This window comes from Oncorhynchus mykiss, chromosome Y, assembly GCF_013265735.2.
Source record: "Oncorhynchus mykiss isolate Arlee chromosome Y, USDA_OmykA_1.1, whole genome shotgun sequence".
Classification (NCBI taxonomy): domain Eukaryota; kingdom Metazoa; phylum Chordata; class Actinopteri; order Salmoniformes; family Salmonidae; genus Oncorhynchus; species Oncorhynchus mykiss.
The window spans coordinates 32,279,901-32,304,268 of record NC_048593.1 but is presented as its reverse complement, the minus strand read 5'-3'; the positions used below and the strand labels follow the sequence as shown (position 1 = coordinate 32,304,268).

Sequence of the window (24,368 nt, the reverse complement as noted above, 5' to 3'; positions counted from 1 at the left end):
GAACGAAAAATTAAAAAAGAAATGGTTTCACTATGATTACCAGAAACAGTGAGGGTTAAAGGTAGCGTCTCACGCTGAATCCTGGGGAGAGGACTACCATCCAGGGCGAACAAGGCCGTGGGCTCCTTTAACTGTCTGAGAGGAATGTCATGTTCCCGAGCCCAGGTCTCGTCCATAAAACAGCCCTCCGCCCCAGAGTCTATTAAGGCACTGCAGGAAGCTGACGAACCGGTCCAGCGTAGATGGACCGACAAGGTAGTGCAGGATCTTGAAGGAGAGACAGGAGTAGTAGCGCTCACCAGTAGCCCTCCGCTTACTGACGAGCTCTGGCCTTTTACTGGACATGAAGTGACAAAATGACCAGCGGAACCGCAATAGAGACAGAGGCGGTTGGTGATTCTCCGTTCCCTCTCCTTAGTCGAGATGCGGATACCTCCCAGCTGCATGGGCTCAGCACCCGAGCCGGCAGAGGAAGACGGTAGTGATGCGGAGAGGGGGGCGACGGAGAGCGCGAGCTCCTTTCCACGAGCTCGGTGACGAAGATCAACCCGTCGCTCAATGCGAATAGCGAGTTCAATCAAGGAATCCACGCTGGAAGGGACCTCCCGGGAGAGAATCTCATCCTTTACCTCTGCGCGGAGACCCTCCAGAAGACGAGCGAGCAAGGCCGGCTCGTTCCAGCCACTGGAGACAGCAAGAGTGCGAAACTCAATAGAGTAGTCTGTTATGGATCGATTGCCTTGACATAGGGAAGACAGGGCCCTGGAAGCCTCCTCCCCAAAAACAGATTGATCAAAAACCCGTATCATCTCCTCCTTAAAGTCCTGATACTGGTTAGTACACTCAGCCCTTGCCTCCCAGATTGCCGTGCCCCACTCACGAGCCCGTCCAATAAGGAGAGATATGACGTAGGCGACACGAGCAGTGCTCCTGGAGTAAGTGTTGGGCTGGAGAGAAAACACAATATCACACTGGGTGAGGAACGAGCGGCATTCAGTGGGCTCCCCAGAGTAACACGGCGGGTTATTGATTCTGGGCTCCGGAGATTCGAAAGCCCTGGAAGTGGCCGGTGGATCGAGGCGGAGATGGTGAACCTGTTCTGTGAGGTTGGAGACTTGGGTGGCCAGGGTCTCAACGGCATGTCGAGCAGCAGACACTTCCTGCTCGTGTCTGCCTAGCATCGCTCCCTGGATCCCGACGGCTGAGTGGAGAGGATCCGAAGTCGCTGGGTCCATTCTTGGTCGGATTCTTCTGTTACGGTGCGTGAATGAGGACCCAAAAGCGAATTAACTTAGACAGAGCTTCTTTAATTACCAAACATAGGTAGGCTCAGACGGACCGGCAGATTCCGACAGGACAAGACAAGGTTACAGCAAACATGACGACAGTCTGGTTCAGGCATGAAACACAACAAACAAGAATCCGACAAGGACAGGAACAAAAACAGAGAGAGATATAGGGACCTAATCAGAGGGAAAAAGGGAACAGGTGGGAAACGGGGTGAATGGGTAGTTAGGAGGAGACAAGGCACAGCTGGGGGAAAGAGGAGGAGAAAAGGTAACCTAACAACGACCAGCAGAGGGAGACAGGGTGAAGGGAAAGGACAGAGACAAGACACAACATGACAGTACATGACAACTAGCCACTTTAAACTATGCCACTTTGTTTACATACCCTACATTACTCATCTCATATGTATATACTGTACTCGATACCATCTACTGCATCTTGCCTATGCCGTTCTGTACCATCACTCATTCATATATCTTTATGTACATATTCTTTATCCCTTTACACTTGTGTAAAAGCATTTAGAAATAAGCATTTTGCTACACTTGCATTAACATCTGCTAACCATGTGTATGTGACAAATAACATTTGATTTGATTTGTATGACGCTACAAGCTTGGCACCCCTGTATTTGGGGAGTTTCTCCCATTCTTCTCTGCAGATCCTCTCAAGCTCTGTCAGGTTGGATGAGGAGCGTTGCTGCACAGCTATTTTCAGGCCTCTCCAGAGATGTTTGATCGGGTTCAAGTTCAGCTCTGGCTGGACCACCCAACTAAATTCAGAGACCAGTCCAGAAGCCACTCCTGCGTTGTCTTGGCTGTGTGCTTAAGGTCGTTGTCCTGTTGGAAGGTGAACCTTTGCCACAGTCTAAGGTCCTGAGCGCTCGGGAGCAGGTTTTCATTAAGGATCTCTCTGTACTTTGCTCCGTTCATCTTTTCCCTCAATCCTGACTAGTCTCCCAGTCCCTGCCGCTGAAAAACATCCCCACAGAATGATGCTGCCACCACCATGCATCACCGTAGGGATGGTGCCAGATTTCCTCCAGACGTGACACTTGGCATTCAGTCTAAAGAGTTCAATCTTGGTTTCATCAGATCAGAGCATCTTGTTTCTCATGATCTAAGGGTCCTTTAGGTGCCTTTTGGCAAACTCCAAGCGGGCTGTCATGTGTCTTCTGCTGAGGTGTGGCTTCTGTCTGGCCACTCTACCAGAAAGGCCTGATTGGTGGAAGTGCTGCAGAGACGGTTGTAGTTCTGGAAGTGTTAAGGGATTTTTATGAATAATGACTAAATTATGTATGCATTTAAATCAGATCTATAACTAAACAGAATACTACTATGTTACTGTAGGGATGTATAAATCTTATTATAATCATAATACTGAATGTAATGTGTGTAGTTTTCATCAAAAATTAGAACAAGGACTTTCTGTTCCTTGTTAGAAACGAATGGAGCTATCGTCAGACCGGCTGGAATACTGTGTTCCTTACAGGACATTCTGTCTCTACCCAGGGAGGGGAGAGACCTTGGGCTAGTAGTAGATTGTTTAACAGGTGACAGACAATGTGGGAAGGCTTGTGAACTATATTGCCATTGTATCTGAGAGGAGGAGAGACATTTACAACGAAATGTTATGTATATAAACCAATGTACATTGTATTATGACAAGAGCTCTCGAAAATAAACGCTGCTGATTAATTATGAGACTGGTCTCTGTCCATTTTATAAAAATAAGTGTCTTACAAATTCTTAGAAACGGACAGTGTTTTAATTGAACATATAGGAAATAAATTCCTCTAACAGGAAGGTTATCTCATCCCCACAGAGGAACTCTGGAGCTCTGTCAGAGTGAACATTGGGTTATTTGTCATCTCCCTGACCAAGGCCCTTCTCCCCCTGATTGCTCAGTTTGGCCGGGCAGCCAACTCTAGTCTTGGTGGTTCAAAACATCTTCCATTTAAGAATGATGGAGGCCACTGTCACGTTCTGACCTCTATTTCCTTTGTGTTGTATTTATTTAGTATGGTCAGGGCGTGAGTTGGGTGGGCAGTCTATGTTTGTTTTTCTATGTTGTGGGGCAGTTCTATGTTTTCGGCCTAGTATGGTTCTCAATCAGAGGCAGGTGTCATTAGTTGTCTCTGATTGAGAATCATACTTAGGTAGCCTGGGTTTCACTGTGTGTTGGTGGGTGATTGTTCCTGTCACTGTGTTTGTCGTCACAGGATAGGACTGTTTTGCGTTCTCACATTTCTTGTTTTCGTTAGTTTGTTCATGTGTAGTGATTTATTAAAATATGAATAACCACCACGCTGCGCTTTGGTCCGCTTCTCCTCCTCCTACAGACGAACGCCCTTACAGCCACTGTATTCTTGGGGACCTTTAAAGCTGCAGAAATGTTTTGGTACCCTTCCCCAGATCTGTGCCTCGACACAATCCTGTCTCGAAGCTCTATGGACAATTCCTTAAATCTCAAGGCTTGGTTTTTGCTCTGACATGTACTGTCAAATGTGAGAGCTTATATAGACAGGTATGTGCTTTTCCAAATCATGTCCAATCAATTGAATTTACCGAAAGGTGGACTCCAATCAAGTTGGATGATCAATGGAAACAGGATGCAACTAAGCTCAATTTCAAGTCTCAGCAAGTCTGAACACTTAAAGTTGAAGTCGGAAGTTTACCTACACTTTTTTTTCAACCACTCCACTAATTTCTTGTTAACAAACTATAGTTTGGGCAAGTCAGTTAGGATATTTACTTTGTGCACGACACAAGGGGGTCAAAAGTTTACATACACTAAGTTGACTGTGCCTTTAAACAGCTTGGAAAATTCCAGAAAATTATGTCATGGCTTTAGAAGCTTCTGATAGGCTAATTGACATAATTTGTGTCAATTGGAGGTTTACCTGTGGATGTATTTCAAGGCCTACCTTCAAACTCGGTGCCACTTTGCTTGACATCATGGGAAAATCAAAAGAAAAAATCTAAGAAATCAGCCAAGACCTCAGAAAAGAAATTGTCGACCTCCACAAGTCTGGTTCATCCTTGGGAGCAATTTCCAAATGCCTGAAGGTACCAAGTTCATCTGTACAAACAATCGCAGCCATCATACTGCTCAGGAAGGAGATGCTTTCTGTCTCCTAGAGATGAACATACTTTGGTGTGAAAAGTGAAAATCAATCCCAGAACAACAGCAAAGGCCCTTGTGAAGATGCTGGAGGAAACAGGTACAAAGTATCTATATCCACAGTAAAACAAGCCCTATATCGACATAACCTGAAAGGCCGCTCAGCAAGGAAGAAGCCACTGCTCCAAAACCGGCATAAAAAAGCCAGACTACGGTTTGCAACTGCACATGGGGACAAAGATTGTACTTTTTGGAGAAATGCCCTGTATGGTGGATGGTATAAGAAAACCCACTTTGTCTATATTATTGTTTTTTGCTGAGTCTCTCCCTTCTCATGTAAAGCTATGCTTTTGTGCACAAGCCCCTCCAGTGTTATAAACTGAAATTATTTGGGCATGTATCAAGTGTATGCAGACGGGAAGAATATTGTATGCCAGCTGAGGTTACATGTAGCAACTGTGGTGGTGAACGTGAGCCTGAGTCCCCGGATTTCCCTGTTAGGGTGAAGGAGACAGAGGTGGCAAGAATAAGGGTTGTCTAGCGTGTCTCCTATCTGGAGGCAGTGAGAAGAGTGGAAGGAGCGAGTGGAGTTGAAGACTCAATGGTAATTGGAACTGCACCAGTGAATGTTTCTCAGCAACCAAGGGATCCTGATATATTACATGAACAAGGTGGACTTTGTAGAATTTATTGCAATGGTCATAAACTGCATAGCACAAACAATGAAGAAATCAGAGAAAATTGTAATTATTGTGAGTGCAGCAGATAACTTTTTGGGGCTCAGCGAGTTAGAGTTGAGGCATTGCAAAAATTATTGTGAAATAATCTTCGCTCCTCACAAATAATCCTGATAGGTATCAGTCTGGTATTGTCTGTAATGACCTTAGTGGTCACTATCTTACAGCCTGTGTTTGTAATGCTTGTTCAGTGAAACGACCTGTCCTGATTTGTAATAGTGCTTGCTAAAAAACTTTCATGAGCAATCCTTCCTTCATGACCTGACCTCCTGTTAATTGGTATAGAATCAGCTTGATCCCCTCTGTCGAAGACGCTTAGGACCTTCTTTTTTAATATTTTCAGTGGTATTGTTAAACGCCCCCCATAAAGAAAATGAGAATTAATAACAGGTTCAGCCCCTGATTCGACCGTGATCTGGCAGAGTTACTTAACCTCAAGAATTACATTTGGTGAAAAGCTTGGCACACGCATACTCAGGCTGACTGGCTCTCGTTCAGGCAAAAAAGATATAAGTGCACTCATGCTATCAGGAAGGCCAAAGTTAGTTACTTTAAGGAGAAGTTCTGCCCATGTCCCTTAATGTTGATAATGTGGTTGTTACTGACAAGGAGCACATGACTGAGCTGTAATCACCACTTCATTAAGCCAGGATTCCTATTTGACTCAGCCATGCCTCCTTGCCCGTCCAATATTTCCTCATATCCCACCTTTCTAATGCGACTAGCCCAGATGCTCCTCCCTCTTTTTCCCCTGCCCCGCTACAAAGTTTCTCCCTGCAGGTGGTCACTGAGTCCGAGGTGCTAAAGGAGCTCCTTAAACTTATCTATAGTATTATCTCTGGTATGAAATCTGGTTTCCTCTTAGGTTATGGATGTGTCACTGCAACCTTAAAGGTCCTAAATTATGTCACCATTGCACTTGATTCTAAGCAATGGTGTGCTGCCATTTTTATTGACTTGGACAAAGCTTTTGATACTGTAGACCATTCCATTCATGTGGGCCTGCTAAGGAGTTTTGGTATCTCTGAGGGGTCTTTGGCCTGGTTTGCTAACTACCTCTCTCAAAGAGTGCAGTGTATAAAGTCCGAACATCTGCTGTCTCAGCCACTGCCTGTCACCAAGGGAGTACGCCAAGGCTAAATCCTAGGCCCCATGCTCTTCTCAATTTACATCAACAACATAGCTCAGGCAGTAGGAAGCTCTCTCATCCATTTATATGCAGATGATGCAGTCTTATACTCAGCTGGCCCCTCCCCAGATGTTGTGTTAAACACTATACAACAAAGCTTTCTTAGTGTCCAACCAGCTTTCTCTTCCCTTAACCTTCCCTTAACCTTCAAAACAAGGGCCATGTGGTTTGGTAAGAAGAATGCCCCTCTCCCCACCTGTGTGATTACGACCTCTGAGGGTTTAGAGCAAGTACTTGGGAGTATGGCTAGACTGTCCTTCTCTCAGCACATATCAAAGCTGCAGGCTATGGTTAAATCTACACTTGGTTTCCTCTATCGTAATCGCTCCTCTTTCACGCCAGCTGCCAAACTAACCCTGATTCAGATGACCATCCTACCCATGCTAGATTTTGGAGACGTAATTTATAGATCGGCAGGTAAGGGTGCTCGAGCGGCTAGATGTTCTTTACCATTTGGCCATCAGATCTGTCACCACTGCTCCTTATAGGACACATCACTAGACTCTATACTCCTCTGTAAACATCTCTGTATACCTGTTGCAAGACCCACTGAATGATGCTTATTTATAAAACCCTCTTAGGCCTCACTACTCTGTATCTGAGAAACCTACTGCAGCCATCATCCTCCACATACAACACCCATTCTGCCAGTCACATTCTGTTAAAGGTCCCCAAAGCACAAACATCCTTGGGTCGCTCCTCTTTACAGTTCGCTGCAGCTAGCAACTGGAATGAGCTGCAAAAAACACTCAAACTGGACAGTTTTTTTCCACCTCTTTGTTCAAAGACTCGATCATGGACACTCTTACTCACAGTTGTGGCTGCTTCATGTGATGTATTGTTGTCTCTACCTTCTTGCCCTTTGGGCTGTTGTCTGTGCCCAATAATGTTTATACCATGTTGTGGTGCTGCCATGTTGTGTTGCTACCATGTTGTTGACATATTGTGTTGCTATCATGCTGTGTTGTCATGTGTTGCTGTCATGCTATGTTGTTATCATAGGTCTCTCTGTTGTGGTGTCTCTTTTGTCGTGATGTGTGTTTTGTCCTATCTTTTTTTTTTATTATCCCACCCCCTGCAGGAGGCCTTTTGGTAGGCCATCATAAATAAGAATTTGTTCTGAACTGACTTGCCTAGGTAAATAAAGGTTAACTAAAATAAAATAAAAGTGACTTGAATTGGAAGGTGACAGAAGGTATGGAATGGATTTTTTTTTTATGTGTGTATTTTGTATGATGTCAGCTTTCCCACTTTTTTACTACAATGGATATTTTTTTCTATAGGACCGCCATAACACCATAGAAGAAGAAAGTTTCTGAGTGACCGTTTACACAAAGATGTTAATAACTAAACCAAGATAAACCACAACCCATCGTTTCAAATGGGAACAAGTGAGTAAGAGTGGGCGGAACAAGCAAGGAGGTTGGCAGTGCTAATCACAATTTAGCGAGATTTTATTGGAGTATTTCCGTTAGGGGACGCCTACTCTGAAGTGCGCGTGTGCAATAACTCAATTCGCCTATGCACTCCTATACAACGCAATTAGTTTTTTTCCTTTGGCAAAGGGTACATTTGACAAAAATTAGTCCACTCTGTTTTGGGAACTGAAAACTGTATTGAGATCAGATGTTTTAATCGATGAGATGATTAGCAGGACGTCGGCCAAAATTCATCTCGTTCCATCTTCTGTAGTGAGTGTAAACGCCAAGCGGATTGCTTCACATCTGGTGAAATATGTCTCATTGTTCTAACTGTGCCTCAAGCGTTTGCAGCACTGAGGGTTAGTTATACAAATATTTGACTGGGTATAATAAGATTTGCAGCGGCACACCCTCCACCATATCTTTTTTTGTTGTTGCACATTTGTATGTCATTTAACTTTAGTACAGTATTTTCGTTTCGACGGATCTGACTGTAGAAGAACGAAGGCGTTTAGTGTCGGTTACAAAATTGAAAGGTAAATTACTATTAAAATGTCCCATTACAAACAACTAGTTTTACGTGGTGGTATGCAAATCAACTTTATAGAGACGTCGTTAGCTGGTAGCTAGTTAACGTTAGCCAACACAGGCTTTGGGAGTTTAGCTAGCGGGAACGTACAGTGTAACACTGGCCTCTTAAATTATATTCAATAACAGATGGCTATTTAATCATGTAAACCGCAACGTTTGTTTATTAACGCGAGCCAACTAATGTTAGTTGACTTAGTTAGCTAGGTGGACTTGTTTTGCGAGACGATATCAAAATATAACGTTACTGATATAACATGGCCTACTATAGTCGAAGTTGTTTGGTACACTGCGTTTAGTCATAACATCATCCCACATTTCCCTCCACTCGTAGATCTCAATTTTTATCAGATGACGAACTACTTTTTATAGCAGCTGTTACATAACGTTACAACTTTAACTAGCTAATTAGATACATTCGCACAGTTCTGACAACCCGGGGTAGCTAACGTTAGCTAGCTAACAAGCTACCGGCTAACATGTGCCCTTTTAAAATGGCCGCAAGGGTCGTAAAGGTTCAGCTAGGTACTTATTTATTCGAGTGTGTCACGTCAGTAGCTAACCAGCTATAGTTTCGCAAAATCGGCTAGCTAGTTAGGCATATTTTTTTTACCACTAACTGGCACCTCTGTCAATGCAAAAACGTTATTTCTTGTCTGCAGATTATTCAGTGTATCCCAAAGATGGTCAGACCTTACTCCGGACCTCCTCGGTTCAAACCCAGGTATGTGCAGAGTTACAACAAAAGGGGCAGTGTATACTAATTAATAATTGGTGATGTCAATTAATTTGGATTTTAGTCTATTTTACTTGTGTAGACTATATATTGATAATGATATAAATAACATTAATTGTGTGGGTGTTTCAAGTTTCTTCAAGACTTTGTTTTGTTATTCAACAGGCCCTACTCTGATGGCTACAACATGCCATATGAAGAGAATTACAGCCCCCACCCCAGGAGTCAGAGAGGATTCCGGGGCCACTCAGGAAAGGTCCCTCCAAGCTGGAGAGATTCCAGAGGCAGAGGACGTGCTCACTTTGCCAAAAGGCCCCCACTGATGGGAGAACGGAGGCCCCCACTGATGGGAGAACGGAGGGAGCGACCTTTCAATCAGTGGAGGTCCCAAAACCAGGATTCCTTCAACACATACCCCTCCCAAACGGAGCCCCATCATGGCCACAGGAGGCCTTCCCCTTCCGGGCCAAACCGTCCCCCCCCAGCTCAGCATAGGTCCTCCCCTCATACTCCTGGACAAGGGCCCCAGGGCCAGAGGGGTGCACTTATCCATGGAAACCACTCAGGTTACAGATCCCCCTCACCACGCCATTATCATAACCAACCTCCTGACAGGAGGCCACAACCCTCACAGTCCCCCCACAGTTCCTTCAGGGGCCCTCACAAGCGCCCAAGTCCGTCTCACGAAGAGGACAGGAGCTGGGGTGTCCGGCCGCCTTATAGTCCCAGGGAGAGGCAGTTTGAGCGCCCAGGTCGCGGGGGGATGCGCTGGAATGGGCCAGGGCCCATTCCCCGACCACACAATGGTGAACGTGGGCCCTCTGGCTCCCCCCAGAGAAAGCTACGGGATTTTCATGGCAGAGGTCCTTATCCAGAGAGGTACAGGAGTGAAGATACAGTATGGGCTGGGTAATATAAATGGAGGGGGAAAAGTGTAAACTCACGTAGTCCTCTGCGTCAGAGGTCAAAATTATCGTTCAGTATTACAATGCTGATAAACAGTAAAATGCCGTGATCTGATGTTATTACACTACTAGTCACCTGCCACTGGAAAGTATATGCTCTCTGAAGGTTTTACTCTCCTACCTGTATCATGGCATAATGGTGAAGGGGCAGCATAAAGGAAAGCTAAACCTCCGTTTCCCACTTCACACGATAATGGATCTTCCAATGTAATCATTTTTTGTATTGTTTGTGATGGATGTGCAGGTGGTCTGCTGAGCAAGATCCCAGGCAGCAGCATGGAGTGGTGGGAAGGGAGCGGGAGGGCAGCGGACGCCGCAGCACTGAGTGGGCACAGGAAGGCAGCCCTCCCCACAGATCCCCCACATGGAAAGGAGGTTGGTCGTCGTCCTCTTTCCACGAGAACAGCCCTCAGGCAAGGCCAAGTGGACCACCACACAAGAGGAAGTTCCAGGAGCGCGGGATCCCTCCTGCAGGCCCTGATGTGGAGCATGGACACCCAAAGCGCCCTCGCAGAGAGATTCCACATTACTTCAACACCCCTAGGGGATTTGGCGGCCGTCCCTTGTCATTCAGGGGCAAGAGTCGTTTGCTGAAGGGGCGTAAAATGAGAGCGGAGTCGGTGATGAGGCTCAAAGTACCTCCACCTCATCCCCAAGGAGCAGAGATCCATGAAGAGGAAGGGCCTCATACGTCCAGGGGAAATGCGCCATCCAAGTTTGCTCTTCGGAGGGAGCGTTTCCAAGCAAACGCTGGCCCACTGAGGAAGAGGCCGATGCCCCATCAATCACCCCCCAACCCAGAAGCCAATTCAACCAAGTCTTCCAGGGACTCAGAGTCACAGAAGGAACAAGTGGACTCTCAGCGAGCCTTGAGCACACACAGGTACGGTATCTTCCTTCTCACTCTGGGAGCAGGGGCGTGATGATGTTTAGAAGGTCAATCTTCAAAGATATCTGAATATGAAGGGAATGCCAACTTACAGCCATTTTCCTGTGATGGAGGAAATGGAGTTACAGTGATGTCTTGTATCAGTTAAGTTTTGAAATCAAATATCCAAAGACCTCTGGGGTTGCACTTTCAAGTGTGCTGGCAGTGTAAAAAATAATTCACAAGGGAATGTTCTGGGCGCCAGTCATTCAAAGTTGAATTAATATCTGCCTATTCGATACAATGTCAATGAAAGATACTAGAAAATCTCTGTGTTTTGCGAGGCCTGTCCCTCTGTGGTGCTATTGGGGTCTGAAGCTAGAGGTGCTCTGAGGAGCTTCTAGAGGTGCTCTTCTCTGACCAAGTGGAAAAGTTGAAGAAACATTCTCACGATGCCAGACACAACATAACCCCCTGACATAACAGAAGTTCAAAAGAGCAGTTCATACATGAAGAGGACTGCTAATAAGAGAACTGAGGACATTCCCTTTAAATCAGCTGAAATGCCACAGTCATTGCACACCAACATGCATGACTCATAGGAAAGGAGGAGATTGATGTTGATCACCATCTAGAAGGCTCTGAAACTGGAAGCTGTCATACTGGTTCAGGTTACACAATCTGTCAGTTTGAGCAATAACATTCAAATGGCAGATGAATATGCACCAGCTTCCATGAAGATGATGTCTTGAGGAACTTTGGGGAAAATGCATGATACTACCACTGGCAACAACGGGACAAGCGGCAAGAGGAGAGGGCCATTAATTATTTATTTTTTAAACAACAAAAAAAAAATGAATAATTTGGCAGACCCCTATCCAGTGATTTACAGTAGTGAGTGCATCAATTCTCATACTTTTTCATACTGGTCCCCCATGGGAACTAAACCCACAACCCTGGCCAAGTGCCACGTGCTACCAACTGAGACAATTGGGACCGTACGCTGTGATAATACATAGATCATACAATACTACTTTTAATTCTTAAACACAGAATGCAGACGTGCAGTTGACTCTATTTAAAAAAAAATTTTTGAATTACTCCCCAAATGAACAATTTGACCATCAAGAAGCAAACTGACGACTGAAGAGATAATGGACCACACCTCTCTACATTAACAGCACACTGAACTTCATTGGCTAGGCCAGTGAACAGTGGACTTTTTCTGCATGCAAGAATACATGAAATCTGTGTCTATACAGAACATATGCAGTGGACTACAGTTCTCTACACTACACAGTGGATCTAATCTCTACACAGCAAGTTTTGCAGAGGATGGCAGCCTTACAAGTACAACAATTGGAATGTTTACAAGCAAACAATGGATTCCATTCATACAAAGTGCAAGCTGCTTTACAACAATTGCTCTGTATGGCTTGTTTATTCAAGCGTACTAAGTTTTGACCGAAGATGTACAATGGAACACTGACCGTACACTGACCACCTCGAGCTGAATTCCTCACACTACTTTCACCAGACAGGATGCAAGATTACAAGATAATCCCCCTTTGAAATTGAATGCCCAGGGTTTGAAGAGGAGTTTAGATTTGGAAGCTGAGACTGACCTTAACGAAGACTAGTAAGGATGAACTAAAGATCAACAGGGAAATCATGGATAGATGGACCATTTGGCTGAACAGATTAGACGCTCATCTCCCTTTTTCATCTTTATTTCAATAGTAAGTGGAGAGAATTGACAGCCTTTCGAGTCCAGCTTCAAGTGAAAATCTGGACAGCAAGAGACCAGTTCCTCAGAGCTTTCGGCAACACTTTTCCATTCATGCGTGTCAATTTTCATTCTGAATTTGTGAGCAGCGCTACTGGGATGTCAGGTGGATTCGGGGTTCAGTGACAATACAGCGTTAAGAGAACATGGACATTACGTGCTCTTTGTAAGTACCTGAGTGATGATAATTTTTTTTATTCCACATGTAGACCTATGGTCTTTCCTGAGTAATTATGTGAATGTAGCTTTTCCAACAGAACTCTCTCCTTTCTCTTTGTCTTTCCATGTTGGTCCATTTTTTGAGATTACATGTTTTTGTTCTACAGAATAAAATAATTTCCATTTTCCAGGGCATTATTTAGACTGATGGAATTTTCACTTACAGGGCAACATCTAAAGATGATGCTAGTAGTAGTAATGTTCTGCTCCGCTGCTTACCTAACCTGGCCTCACAGGCTCCACTGATGGGATGCTCATCACTTGTAATTCTCTGTCTTGGCTGGTCCCGCTCCAGCCCTTCCTCTATAGACAAACGGCTGGCTCGTGACCTAGTCGTTGTGTCCCAGTGGCAGGCACCTGGGACTAACTCAAGCTCAAAGGACAGCCCCCCAAGGGATAGAAGTAGGACACCAAAAAACAAAACTGGCAAGTGGCCCCTGATTTGATTTGGTCTCATTTAGTCTGTTGGCTAACAGTTTGATGCTCCTCAATGGGAATGCAATGTCTCTTGGTGAATTTAATATTATTCATTATGAGAATACCTCTTACTCACTCAACTCCTGACTTTTCAGAGCGCTATTACAATTCAGATGAGCAACTTACGCTGAATGAACGCTTCTCTAAAATTCATGACTCCAGTCCTTCCCCTTCACCAAGAGACCGGAGATATGCGGAAAGGTAATCCACCAATATGAGAATCAATATAAAAGATTTGATGTGAAGTGACTTACAGTGCCTTGCGAAAGTATTCGGCCCCCTTGAACTTTGCGAACTTTTGCCACATTTCAGGCTTCAAACATAAAGATATAAAACTGTATTTTTTTGTGAAGAATCAACAACAAGTGGGACACAATCATGAAGTGGAACGACATTCATTGGATATTTCAAACTTTTTTAACAAATCAAAAACTGAAAAATTGGGCGTGCAAAATTATTCAGCCCCCTTAAGTTAATACTTTGTAGCGCCACCTTTTGCTGCGATTACAGCTGTAAGTCGCTTGGGGTATGTCTCTATCAGTTTTGCACATCGAGAGACTGAAATGTTTTCCCATTCCTCCTTGCAAAACAGCTCGAGCTCAGTGAGGTTGGATGGAGAGCATTTGTGAACAGCAGTTTTCAGTTCTTTCCACAGATTCTCGATTGGATTCAGGTCTGGACTTTGACTTGGCCATTCTAACACCTGGATATGTTTATTTTTGAACCATTCCATTGTAGATTTTGCTTTATGTTTTGGATCATTGTCTTGTTGGAAGACAAATCTCCGTCCCAGTCTCAGGTCTTTTTCAGACTCCATCAGGTTTTCTTCCAGAATGGTCCTGTATTTGGCTCCATCCATCTTCCCATCAATTTTAATCATCTTTCCTGTCCCTGCTGAAGAAAAGCAGGCCCAAACCATGATGCTGCCACCACCATGTTTGACAGTGGGGATGGTGTGTTCAGGGTGATGAGCTGTGTTGCTTTTACGCCAAACATAACGTTTTGCATTGTTGCCAAAAAGTTCAATTTTGGTTTCATCTGACCAGAGCACCTTCTTCCACATGTTTGGTGTGTCTCCCAGGTGGCTTGTGGCAAACTTTAAACAACACTTTTTATGGATATCTTTAAGAAATGGCTTTCTTCTTGCCACTCTTCCATAAAGGCCAGATTTGTGCAATATACGACTGATTGTTGTCCTATGGACAGAGTCTCCCACCTCAGCTGTAGATCTCTGCAGTTCATCCAGAGTGATCATGGGCCTCTTGGCTGCATCTCTGATCAGTCTTCTCCTTGTATGAGCTGAAAGTTTACAGGGACGGCCAGGTCTTGGTAGAATTGCAGTGGTCGGATACTCCTTCCATTTCAATATTATCGCTTGCACAGTGCTCCTTGGGATGTTTAAAGCTTGGGAAATCTTTTTGTATCCAAATCCGGCTTTAAACTTCTTCACAACAGTATCTCGGACCTGCCTGGTGTGTTCCTTGTTCTTCATGATGCTCTCTGCGCTTTTAACGGACCTCTGAGACTATCACAGTGCAGCTGCATTTATACGGAGACTTGATTACACACAGGTGGATTGTATTTATCATCATTAGTCATTTAGGTCAACATTGGATCATTCAGAGATCCTCACTGTACTTCTGGAGAGAGTTTGCTGCACTGAAAGTAAAGGGGCTGAATAATTTTGCACGCCCAATTTTTCAGTTTTTGATTTGTTAAAAAAGTTTGAAATATCCAATAAATGTCGTTCCACTTCATGATTGTGTCCCACTTGTTGTTGATTCTTCACAAAAAAATACAGTTTTATATCTTTATGTTTGAAGCCTGAAATGTGGCAAAAGGTCGCAAAGCTCAAGGGGGGCGAATACTTTCGCAAGGCACTGTATGATTGTATTGCATGGTATATAACCATTTGATTTGTTTAAATCTTGGTGCCTAGTGGTTATGGGTATTTGGTAATGATGTGTCACACGATGGGTGTGGCATCACACCAATAACTAGTTTCATTCAAGGTTATTTAGTCAGATAATTCACTTTTTACTTATTAGGCCAACGAATGTGCCACAGGAGAACCACAGACCTGAAAGACCCTTCAGGAAACCAGGACCACAGGTGAGAACTTCCTGGGTTCTTTGAAAGCTGAGTGTTCATAGCTTTAGTCTTGGGAGTGGGAACGTGTTTACTGTAATGAGTAGGCCGCCCAGGGATACAATATGTCAAATGTTGCCTCCCATACATTTTGGCAACCCCTGCGCAATTATATTTCTCGATAAACTCCATTCCACCATGTATGCACATCCTTTACTCGTTTGTGCCACAGAGATCGAGCTTCCGTCCCACTAGCCCAAATCGCAAACCAGGTCCTCCCCCTCAGAGAAGACCAGGTCCTCCTCCTCAGAGAAGATCAGGTCCTCCTCCTCAGAGAAGACCAGGTCCTCCTCCTCAGAGAAGACCAGGTCCTCCTCCTCAGAGAAGACCAGGTCCTCCTCCTCAGAGAAGACCAGGTCCTCCTCCTCAGAGAAGACCAGGCCCTCCTCCTCAGAGAAGACCAGGCCCTGAACCGCCTGGTCCCTTTAGGAAGCCACTCATGGTATGTTGCATTTGTGAGCAGCTCCTATTATAACTTGTGGCCAGTAGGACTTGTCTTAGCCCACTGACTGCATTCATGTGCCTCTTGGCCTTTTGAAAATGGAGGTAGTAATATCACGGGGATGAAGCTGTAGGTCACTGAAGCTGCATTTCTGACTGTTTTTTGTTGAATTTCTTTCCCCCCTCTGTAGGGAGGCTTTGTGCCACGTCCTTTCTCTCAAAGGCCAGTGTTCAGGAAGAGCCAGAGCATCCTGTCCAAATACCGTAACATGCCGACAATGCGTCAACATGTACCCCCCAACAGAGGGTCTAATTATCGCCGCTGGTGATCAAACTAGAGGGACCAAGGGCACAGTTCAGGGTTACACACCCTTTCCCCCTTGGCCTTGGGTTGCGTCTTTGTCCTGGAGATGGTCCCCCAAAAGATGGTCTCCCTGTCGTCAGGAGTACATCAGAAAATGACAGTTGCACTGTTTATTTTTTGACTCTGTTTGCATAAGATGTGTTTAAATATACAGAATAGGCTATCAGTTTCTAGTCTTCCAGACTGGTTATTATGGACATTGTTTTTTTGATTTCACAACTGTTACACTTCTCGTATCGTGTAAATGAAATTCTGAAGATTTTACCTTTTTATAGTTCCCAGTACCAATTTTTTGTTTTTCCCCAGTGCTTAGAGAAACACTTTTTGCTGTAAAGTAGAAGCAGTCTTCAAGACGATTCCCCAAGGGCTGTTGAATATGATGCTCAGTCTAATTCTCAACCTGTAAAAACTACTGATGCCATCTTCAAGTCCTGCTCATTTCAACCTATGTACATTGTTTTGTTTAAGATATTGCAAATAAATGGCTCAACATGCCTTTTGTGAAATTGTCTGTTGTGCCGTAGGATACACAATAGAATTTGATCTATTGGATGTTTTCATAAGGACTGGGGAGATCTATTTTGCATTTCACATTGCGTGTCACCAATTTCATCATGTCAAGGTTAATGTAAAATAGATGCTTTATTACTGGTCTCCCTTTACTCCAATAGAAGCTTAATGGAAAAAGCAGTGATCAGAATATAGCTGGGAAATTCAATAGACTGATTCTCATTTATGAATACAATGATGTAGATGCTTTATGTAAATCAAGTCTTCACATCAGATCTCTTTCAGAGCCTAGTGGTTAGAGCGTTGGGCCAGTAACCGAAAGGTTGCTGGATCGAGTCCCCGAGCTGACAAGGTCAAAATCTGTCGTTCTGCACCTGAACAAGGCAGTTAACCTACTGTTCCCCGGTATGCTGTTATTGTAAATAAGAATTTGTTCTTAACTGACTTGCCTAGTTTAAGGTAAAATTAAAATTGGGCTGCCTGTCTAAATGCAGGTAAGGCAAAACCTTGACAGATGTTAAAGACAAAAATGTACAGAGAAAGAATCAAATAGAAAAACGTGTGATAGAAGGAAATGCGCTGAAGTGAGAGGTGTGGAGACAACTGTTCTCGGGTGTGCCGTAAATGCATTCCTTGGATCACCAGTCTGACGAGCCGTTGGCGCTGTAGTGTAGGCTAGCCATGTCCTTTCTTGTGATTGGTTGTACAATGTCACCATAAAAGGAGAGGACTGCAGGGGACCATTTGTTTTTATGGACAGAAAAGAGCAGAAGCTCAGCTATCCGATCAGGCCCATTGTCTATGTTGGACCGGTTGCATCCCAGAAGTGTCAAAGGTTTGACAGCTGAAGGAAGCTTGTGGGAATAACGGGTATAGATGTATAGAAAGTAAGAATTTAAATAAAGGAGACAAAGGTACAAATACACTTCTTTACAGGTTTGCTACAAAGGTAACATTAGGTAGCAGGAGGGTTACCAGACCACCATCCACTTTTACTCTACGAAAAAAGACTGCTTTCAGAGTGCAGTATAACTGCAGAATGCTGAAAATACGGTGTCCAAAATATATATTTTTTTACTGCAGCTATTTTGTAGTGTAACTGCAGTTACAGTGCAGTATTACTGTGCCACATTTGACTGCAGTGACTACTTTTACTGCTGTTTAAAAAAGCATTTTTTTGGTAAGGGTGGAGTTAGTTCCACTTGGAGTGAGAATGGTATAACAAAGGACAGGTTATGGTTAAATATCATTAATTAAAATCTGACTCATGTTGGTAGACAGAGTCACATATCTCATCTCTGCATAATATACAAAAACGAATGATAAACTGGTTGTGCTTCATATTCCAATTCAACATCCAATCCAGCTTCCTCTTGACTTTTTCCATTCAAATTCAAACTCAAATTATGGAACTGACTTTGTGTTTTCATGGCATGCTGTATAGATCTCAGCACCCTGCTCTCCCCTCGGAGGATATTGGATAAATGTATGTGTTCGATGCCCTGTAGTCTGTCCCTTTAAGTACTCCCAAGTCTGTGTCCCTGCAAACTAGTTGTATCAGGGACTGCCCCAATGGTATTGGTGGTAAGCATGTCTGTGTGCTAAACTTAGCCCAAGACCACCTCTCATCACACTAGCACAATTCATGTTGGGTTACAATGGAACCAGGAGTGAATGGTGTAGAGTTACCATCAATGGAGCTGTATTGCGATAGAAACACTGGCCAAACAAGGTGTGTACAGCAGAACTCCTAACAACACCAGCTAAGATTGCTGTTTTGTCAATCAGTCGCTGTCTATTTTCTTGGCTGTAACAAATGGTAACTGCTGACGCTTGGCATTTCTTCTACTGTGCACAGCACTCTGGTTATAGTGTATTTAATCATGTTATATTTCAAACAACAGTTGAACCTAGTTTATTTTCTTGATAAAGAATGATTCATTAATTATCCTCTTGGCTGTTGATAAGTTTGACGCTTTTCAAAATAGGCTTGAACACGTGCATGTCTATGTTCTGATTGACTAATGTGCTTAGTTGGAGAAATCCCAAAGACGATCTACTGACTTAACTCACTCCACTCTGTCATCATTTTTTGATAAAAATTCTAAGCTTCTCGAGCTCTTTTCTCACTTTCATTTTGTCGCTCGACATATCACGTTGGCGTTCTTCTGTGTCACCATGGGCAACTATAGCTCTGGCCTTACCGTGGGTAAGCCATGTCACCATTCTCAAATCCTTTCTTATGTTCCTTTGAACTCACCTATGACGCTTTAGATTCTCCAAACTGTCATCAATGGCAAAACAATGTAATACTGCATGACACTCTATTTTTGACAGCCTGTTGTTTTGCTTCAATGACCCCACCATTAATTATGCCTTCAAATCAAGTCAACAATTTATCTAATGCGTCATGTTGGTTTGTTTTATTTCTCCAAGACATTGAAGATTTTGAGTCACACAGTGTTTCAGTCACAGAGACCCTGAACCAATTGGCACCACGTGTGGCGGATGAAAGATTTCAGTCACAGATTTTTTCACTGGTATGTATATTTGTACACTGATGTCAGTGGCTATCTGGTTATTATTGTGGATTAGTGAAGCATGCGAGAGGGGTTGTTTATTGTCTCTGAGGAAACTTTTCAACTACTCACTGTGTTCTGTTTGTGGCCCATTTGTTCTCGAGTTAAATTTACCTAATTTGAGCCGGCAAGATGGCAGACAACAGAAACGTACATTTGGCGTGTGTTAAATTGAAGTATTCCACATACTATAGTCATTAAGGACTACAGATCAAACGGCCACAATATTACCATAACTACATGTACATGTAACAGGATATATGTCAATCAAAATAACAAAATCCTTCTTTCAATCCTCATGTTTCTCTGTCTGTGTTTGCTTGTGTCCTCTCAGGCTCCTCAGTCTAACCTTGACATACAGGAAGACGTACAGGTAGCCCCTACACAGGTGGGTGAGACGCAAGAGAATGAGAAAGAGGACCTCTCCTCTGTCATATCACTCATCAGCAGCCTGGCAGCACCTACAAATACCCCAGTGTTACCTGTAATTCAATTTTCACCTTACTATGCATGCTGCCCAATGTCAATGTGGTCTATAGAGTTGCTTATTCAATCAATATTGTTCCATCAAAATATTTACACCCAAAAGGATCTTCTGCATGCCTCTTGAATTTTTGACCAGTTGTGCTGGTGTGATGTGTCGTTGGACAGGTGGTTGAAAAGAAGCTTCACCGGCCTTCAAGGCCCACAATGCTCTCCTCCTCATTATCCACTGGTACCAGTGCGCCACACCCCTTCTCCACACTCATCCCTGGGGCTCTCTCAGCTATCCTGCGTGCTACCCTGCCCCCTCACCTTACCTCTGACCCCAAGCCCAGGAGAGAGCCAGGTGCCCAGTGCCAACTGACCCTCGAGCAGCTGCGGACAGAGCTCCGGGACCTAAGGGATGAGGTCGAACTGATGAAGAGCCAGCACAAGTAAGTCTTTGCTTATCTCAGTGTGTGCAACTACAGTAATGTCTTCTATTGTTAAAGTATCTCTGTGTATGCAACTACAGTAATGTCTTCTATTGTTAAAAGTATCTCTGTTTGTGCAACTATTGTTTTGTATTGTTATTTCTGTGTGTGCAACTACAGTAATGTATTGTATTGCGTTTTCTAAGTGTGCCACTGATTTAAGATTTCTCTACTCTTTGTGTTAGCAAAGAGATTCAACTGCTGATGAATGAGCTGGATGAGGAGAAAAGGATTCGCTTGTCATTTACAGGTACTGCAGGTTTGTCGGTAGACGTCTGCATATGATCCAAGTACTGAATACATCACTCTATCAAATATGTACCTAACAGAGATTAGGGGTGTATCTCCACATTGTATTAGTGATCAATTTTATGACATTAACTTTTCCTGACTTACAGGCCCAATGCAGTTGTTTTTATATCAATATGAAATCATTTCTGGGTAACAATTAAGTACCTTACTATAATAGTTTTCCATTACATTTACAAAAATAGCAATAATTTAGCTAGGAATGTATGGGAGTGGTCTGAGTGGGGAGGGGGGAATCTGAACTCTCATTGTTATTAGTTTATTAATTAATTTACCACCTGGTGATGTCACCAGGTAAGTTGAAACTCCCGCCCATGCAAACCTGCTGATTAGAAGGTCCTCTGTAGATCGTATTTTCAACCAGCAACTATCAGGGAATAACACTAATCACCTGTTGTGCAATATGATACAAAACTGAATTTTGACTGTACTGGGCCTTTAAGACAAATTTCAGTTTATTACAAGTCAGATTGATTTCTTATCATGGTGCAGTGCTAGCTTGCTCTTGTGTCTACTTGATGTTACCTCTGGGTCTCATGTCTGTGTGTTGTCTTGTGTCCCAGATGGACGTGGCACAGATGAAGAAGCACAAGTCTAAATGAGCAGGCAGGCTCAAACAGCATGGCATCACCAACAATGCCAGAACAAGTGGTAATCTGTCTCTTAGAATGTTCTTTCAAAATTAAGTATCAATCATTTATGAAACAACAGAAAAACTATAGTGAATATGTTTTAAATATAATGAACAATCTTTGTTGTCTATTTGAGAAAAGTTGATGTAACGTATGTAACAAAATAAAACTAATGAGCATCTTCTACAAAAACATTTTATATCAGCTTATTATGTGACATTTTTTATAAAATAAAAACAAAAAACAAGCATGTTCTTTAAGTCAAGTGGTTTAAAGTGTTCAATTGTATTGGGGTCATTCAACCAATTTGATATAACTTGCTCCAAAAAACTTTGGATTTCACCTAACTTTAAGTGCCAAATTAAGTAACAGGGTTGACCGTAACAGGGTTGACCATAACAGGGTTGACCATAACAGGGTTGGGGCTTTACAATGAGGGTGGAAACTTGGAGAAATGTTGGGGTCAAGTCAGTTAAAATCTTCCTGGAAGTCACAGAGGAGGCACAGAGGGACACAGAGGTGCATGGAGGGACACAGAGGTGCATGGAGGGACACAGAGGAGGCATAGAGGGACACAGAGGTGCATGGAGGGACACAGAGGTGCATGGAGGGACACAGAGGAGGCACAGAGGGACACAGAGGTGCATGGAGGGACACAGAGGAGGGACATGTCAAAATGCTTAATATTGGCACTTTAGCAAGTCTTTATTCATATAAAGAAATCTGTATTGAATTCTCCACGTGATGTTTAAAAAATATATGTACTATATATATATATATATATATATACACAATAAACCCCCCCCCAAAAAATCTAAAGGAAGTTAGTTCTCAAGTGTCTGTCGTATATCTGAGAGATATAAGATAGAGCAGGGAACGTATTTAACCCTTAATTTTGGCACTAAGTCTCCATATATACTTCCAATCTTTTTTTAAAATGGGTACCGTGGGACTTTCAGACAAGTCTTGTGAGGTCCTAGAGCAAAACAACTTATATTTACTGACAGACGAGTCCCAAGACACCTGTGGGGGTCGTAGAGCAAAACGGAGAACACAATCGTGTTCGAGAGAGTCTCATCTTTCCATAGAGGGGTTAATTAAGATATAAAAGGGATACAAAATGCACTCTTTTCGTGTAATGACCCATTGACGTGGCTCTCATTCCCAAGAATGTCATATGTATTTACGTTAATAAAATATGTATTTAGTAGTGGTTTCCCACAGATATTATACCACACAGTGGTCTCAGTGATACAGACACAATCATCATAGTACATTTTAAGAATTAATAAATGAATACAATATATCATTAATTAAAATCCTCACACTTGCACGCATTTACAATGCTCTGGACTCATACAAGACTTAAGCCACTGAATACACGGACCAGAGGGTGAGTAGCATGTAGGCTACCTGGGTCAACTGCCTCACTCCATTTACCCAGAGAGCCATCAAATGGCCACTGCTGACTCTCTACATCATACTGTGTATCTGTTATTGTCTCAGAAGTTGGACTCCTCACAGGGGATGGATCTGAAGGTCACCTCTCTGTTGTCCTCCAGGAGAATGTCATAGCGGCAGAGAGGCCTGTGTGTGAGAGAGGGTGACATGGATGATTTAGTAAAAGGGTACGAGAAGTAAGATGAGAGGTGAAAATGTTATGCAAAATGCACAGAGGAAACAGTGACTTCACATATTGTTAAAGCTACTATATCTCTCCTCTCGCGAATCGGTCTCAACCCGGACCTGCCTATCTCACAGCAGTTATTCCTTGTCCCTGATCCCAAGCGGCCCGTAAAAGGCTTCTTTGCCTTGACAACAGACTGGTCACAGCTTGGGTCTGGACTAAGCCTCGGTGCCAAGGGCCTTATTGAATAGCGAGCGATCCTCAGTCTAATACCCATGCTACCCTCTTGTGAGCAGGGCTTCTACCGTAAACATTAAGTACCAACCTCTCCTTGCCTGGCTAGGACTAGATTGAGATACTATACAGACTCCTACTAATGCCTTACTTTTGACAGCTGGGTGTGGAACCATTTCTAGAAACCAGGACTCTTAATGCCTCCGGCCAGAACTGTCAATAGGCTAACTGAAAGGTTTTGTTTTGTTGTTTTAAGAGGGTCTTTGAGATTCTTGCTGTAATTAAAAGCGCTATACAAATTAAATCTTATTATTGATATAATTTATTATTATTATAAAATCCTCAATCAACTAACTAGAACAAAAGTCCTGAGTAAAATACATGCACTTGTCTGACTATTTAATTTAATGGAAACAGGTTTGGAAGTAATAAAACAAGTTTATTAAAAGTTTCACAACAGGTTTAAGAAGTCCATGTGGTTACATTTAATCACATGTACATGACAAATGCAATATTTATTTGACAATACATAATGCTTTTGGCGCCTTTAACTACATCCCTTTAAGCATTGTTTTATTGTATTGACTGTGTTTCTGAATGTGTAATACACTACATTACCAGAAGTATGTGGACACTTGCTCGTCGAACATCTCATTCCAAAATCATGGGCATTAATATGGAGTTGTATTTATTATGGATCTCCTGCCAAAGCAGCAGCTACTATTCCTGGGGTCCAGCAAAATTAAGTCAGTTCATACTATTTAAAAAACATAACAATACATTCACAGATTTCACAACACACTGTGGGCCCTCAGGGCCTTACTCCACCACTTCCACATATCTACAGTACAAAATCCATGTGTATAGTGTGTGTGTGTGCCTATGTTTGTGTTGCTTCATAGTCCCTGCTGTTCCATAATGTGTATTTTAATCTGTTTTATTTAATCTAATTTTACTGCTTGCATCAGTTACTTGATGCAGAATGGAGTTCCATGCCTCTATGTAGTACTGTGTGCCTCCCATAGTCTGTTCCTGACTTGGGGACTGTGAAGAGACCTCTTGTGGCATGTCTTGTGGTGTATGCATGGGTGTCCAAGCTGTGCACGAGCAGTTCAAACAGCTCGGTGCATTCAACATGTCAATACCTCTCATAAAAACAAGTAGTGATG

The 24,368-nt window shown here is 43.2% G+C and overlaps 3 protein-coding genes across 11 annotated transcripts in view; 2 read left to right on the top strand and 1 right to left on the bottom strand.

Moving 5' to 3' along the window:
* The first annotated feature begins 7,842 nt into the window (after positions 1-7,842).
* Positions 7,843-16,847, top strand: si:ch211-114c12.2 (serine/arginine repetitive matrix protein 1). 5 transcript variants are annotated; one of them, XM_021591364.2, is made up of 9 exons: positions 7,843-8,030; positions 9,011-9,072; positions 9,250-9,963; positions 10,294-10,932; positions 13,218-13,348; positions 13,495-13,600; positions 15,448-15,511; positions 15,720-15,989; positions 16,180-16,847. In XM_021591364.2, the coding sequence occupies exons 1-9, from the start codon at positions 7,983-7,985 to the stop codon at positions 16,315-16,317; spliced, it is 2,172 nt and encodes a 723-aa protein (XP_021447039.2). In that variant the 5' UTR covers positions 7,843-7,982; the 3' UTR covers positions 16,318-16,847. The 5 variants fall into 5 exon arrangements, with proteins under 5 accessions (XP_021447039.2, XP_021447038.2, XP_021447041.2 ...); XM_021591363.2 differs by having other exon boundaries at positions 7,843-8,066; XM_021591366.2 differs by having other exon boundaries at positions 7,843-8,119.
* A 158-nt stretch (positions 16,848-17,005) lies between these two features.
* On the top strand, positions 17,006-21,868 carry LOC110510065 (SH3 domain-containing kinase-binding protein 1). 5 transcript variants are annotated; one of them, XM_021591362.2, is made up of 7 exons: positions 17,006-18,594; positions 19,055-19,071; positions 19,299-19,402; positions 19,776-19,829; positions 20,093-20,358; positions 20,583-20,647; positions 21,270-21,868. In XM_021591362.2, exons 1-7 carry the CDS (start codon positions 18,521-18,523, stop codon positions 21,302-21,304), a joined length of 615 nt encoding a protein of 204 aa, XP_021447037.2. In that variant the 5' UTR covers positions 17,006-18,520; the 3' UTR covers positions 21,305-21,868. The 5 variants fall into 5 exon arrangements, with proteins under 5 accessions (XP_021447037.2, XP_021447036.2, XP_036823676.1 ...); XM_021591361.2 differs by having other exon boundaries at positions 19,776-19,925; XM_036967781.1 differs by having other exon boundaries at positions 17,006-19,071; positions 19,776-19,925.
* LOC110510064 (lipase member H) overlaps positions 21,517-24,368 on the bottom strand; it is a 30,623-nt gene continuing 27,771 nt past the window's right edge. The window contains exon 11 of the mRNA XM_036967777.1: positions 21,517-22,925. Within this exon, the coding sequence (XP_036823672.1) occupies positions 22,841-22,925 (85 nt within the window). The 3' untranslated portion in view covers positions 21,517-22,840. The remainder of the gene's footprint in view (positions 22,926-24,368) is intronic.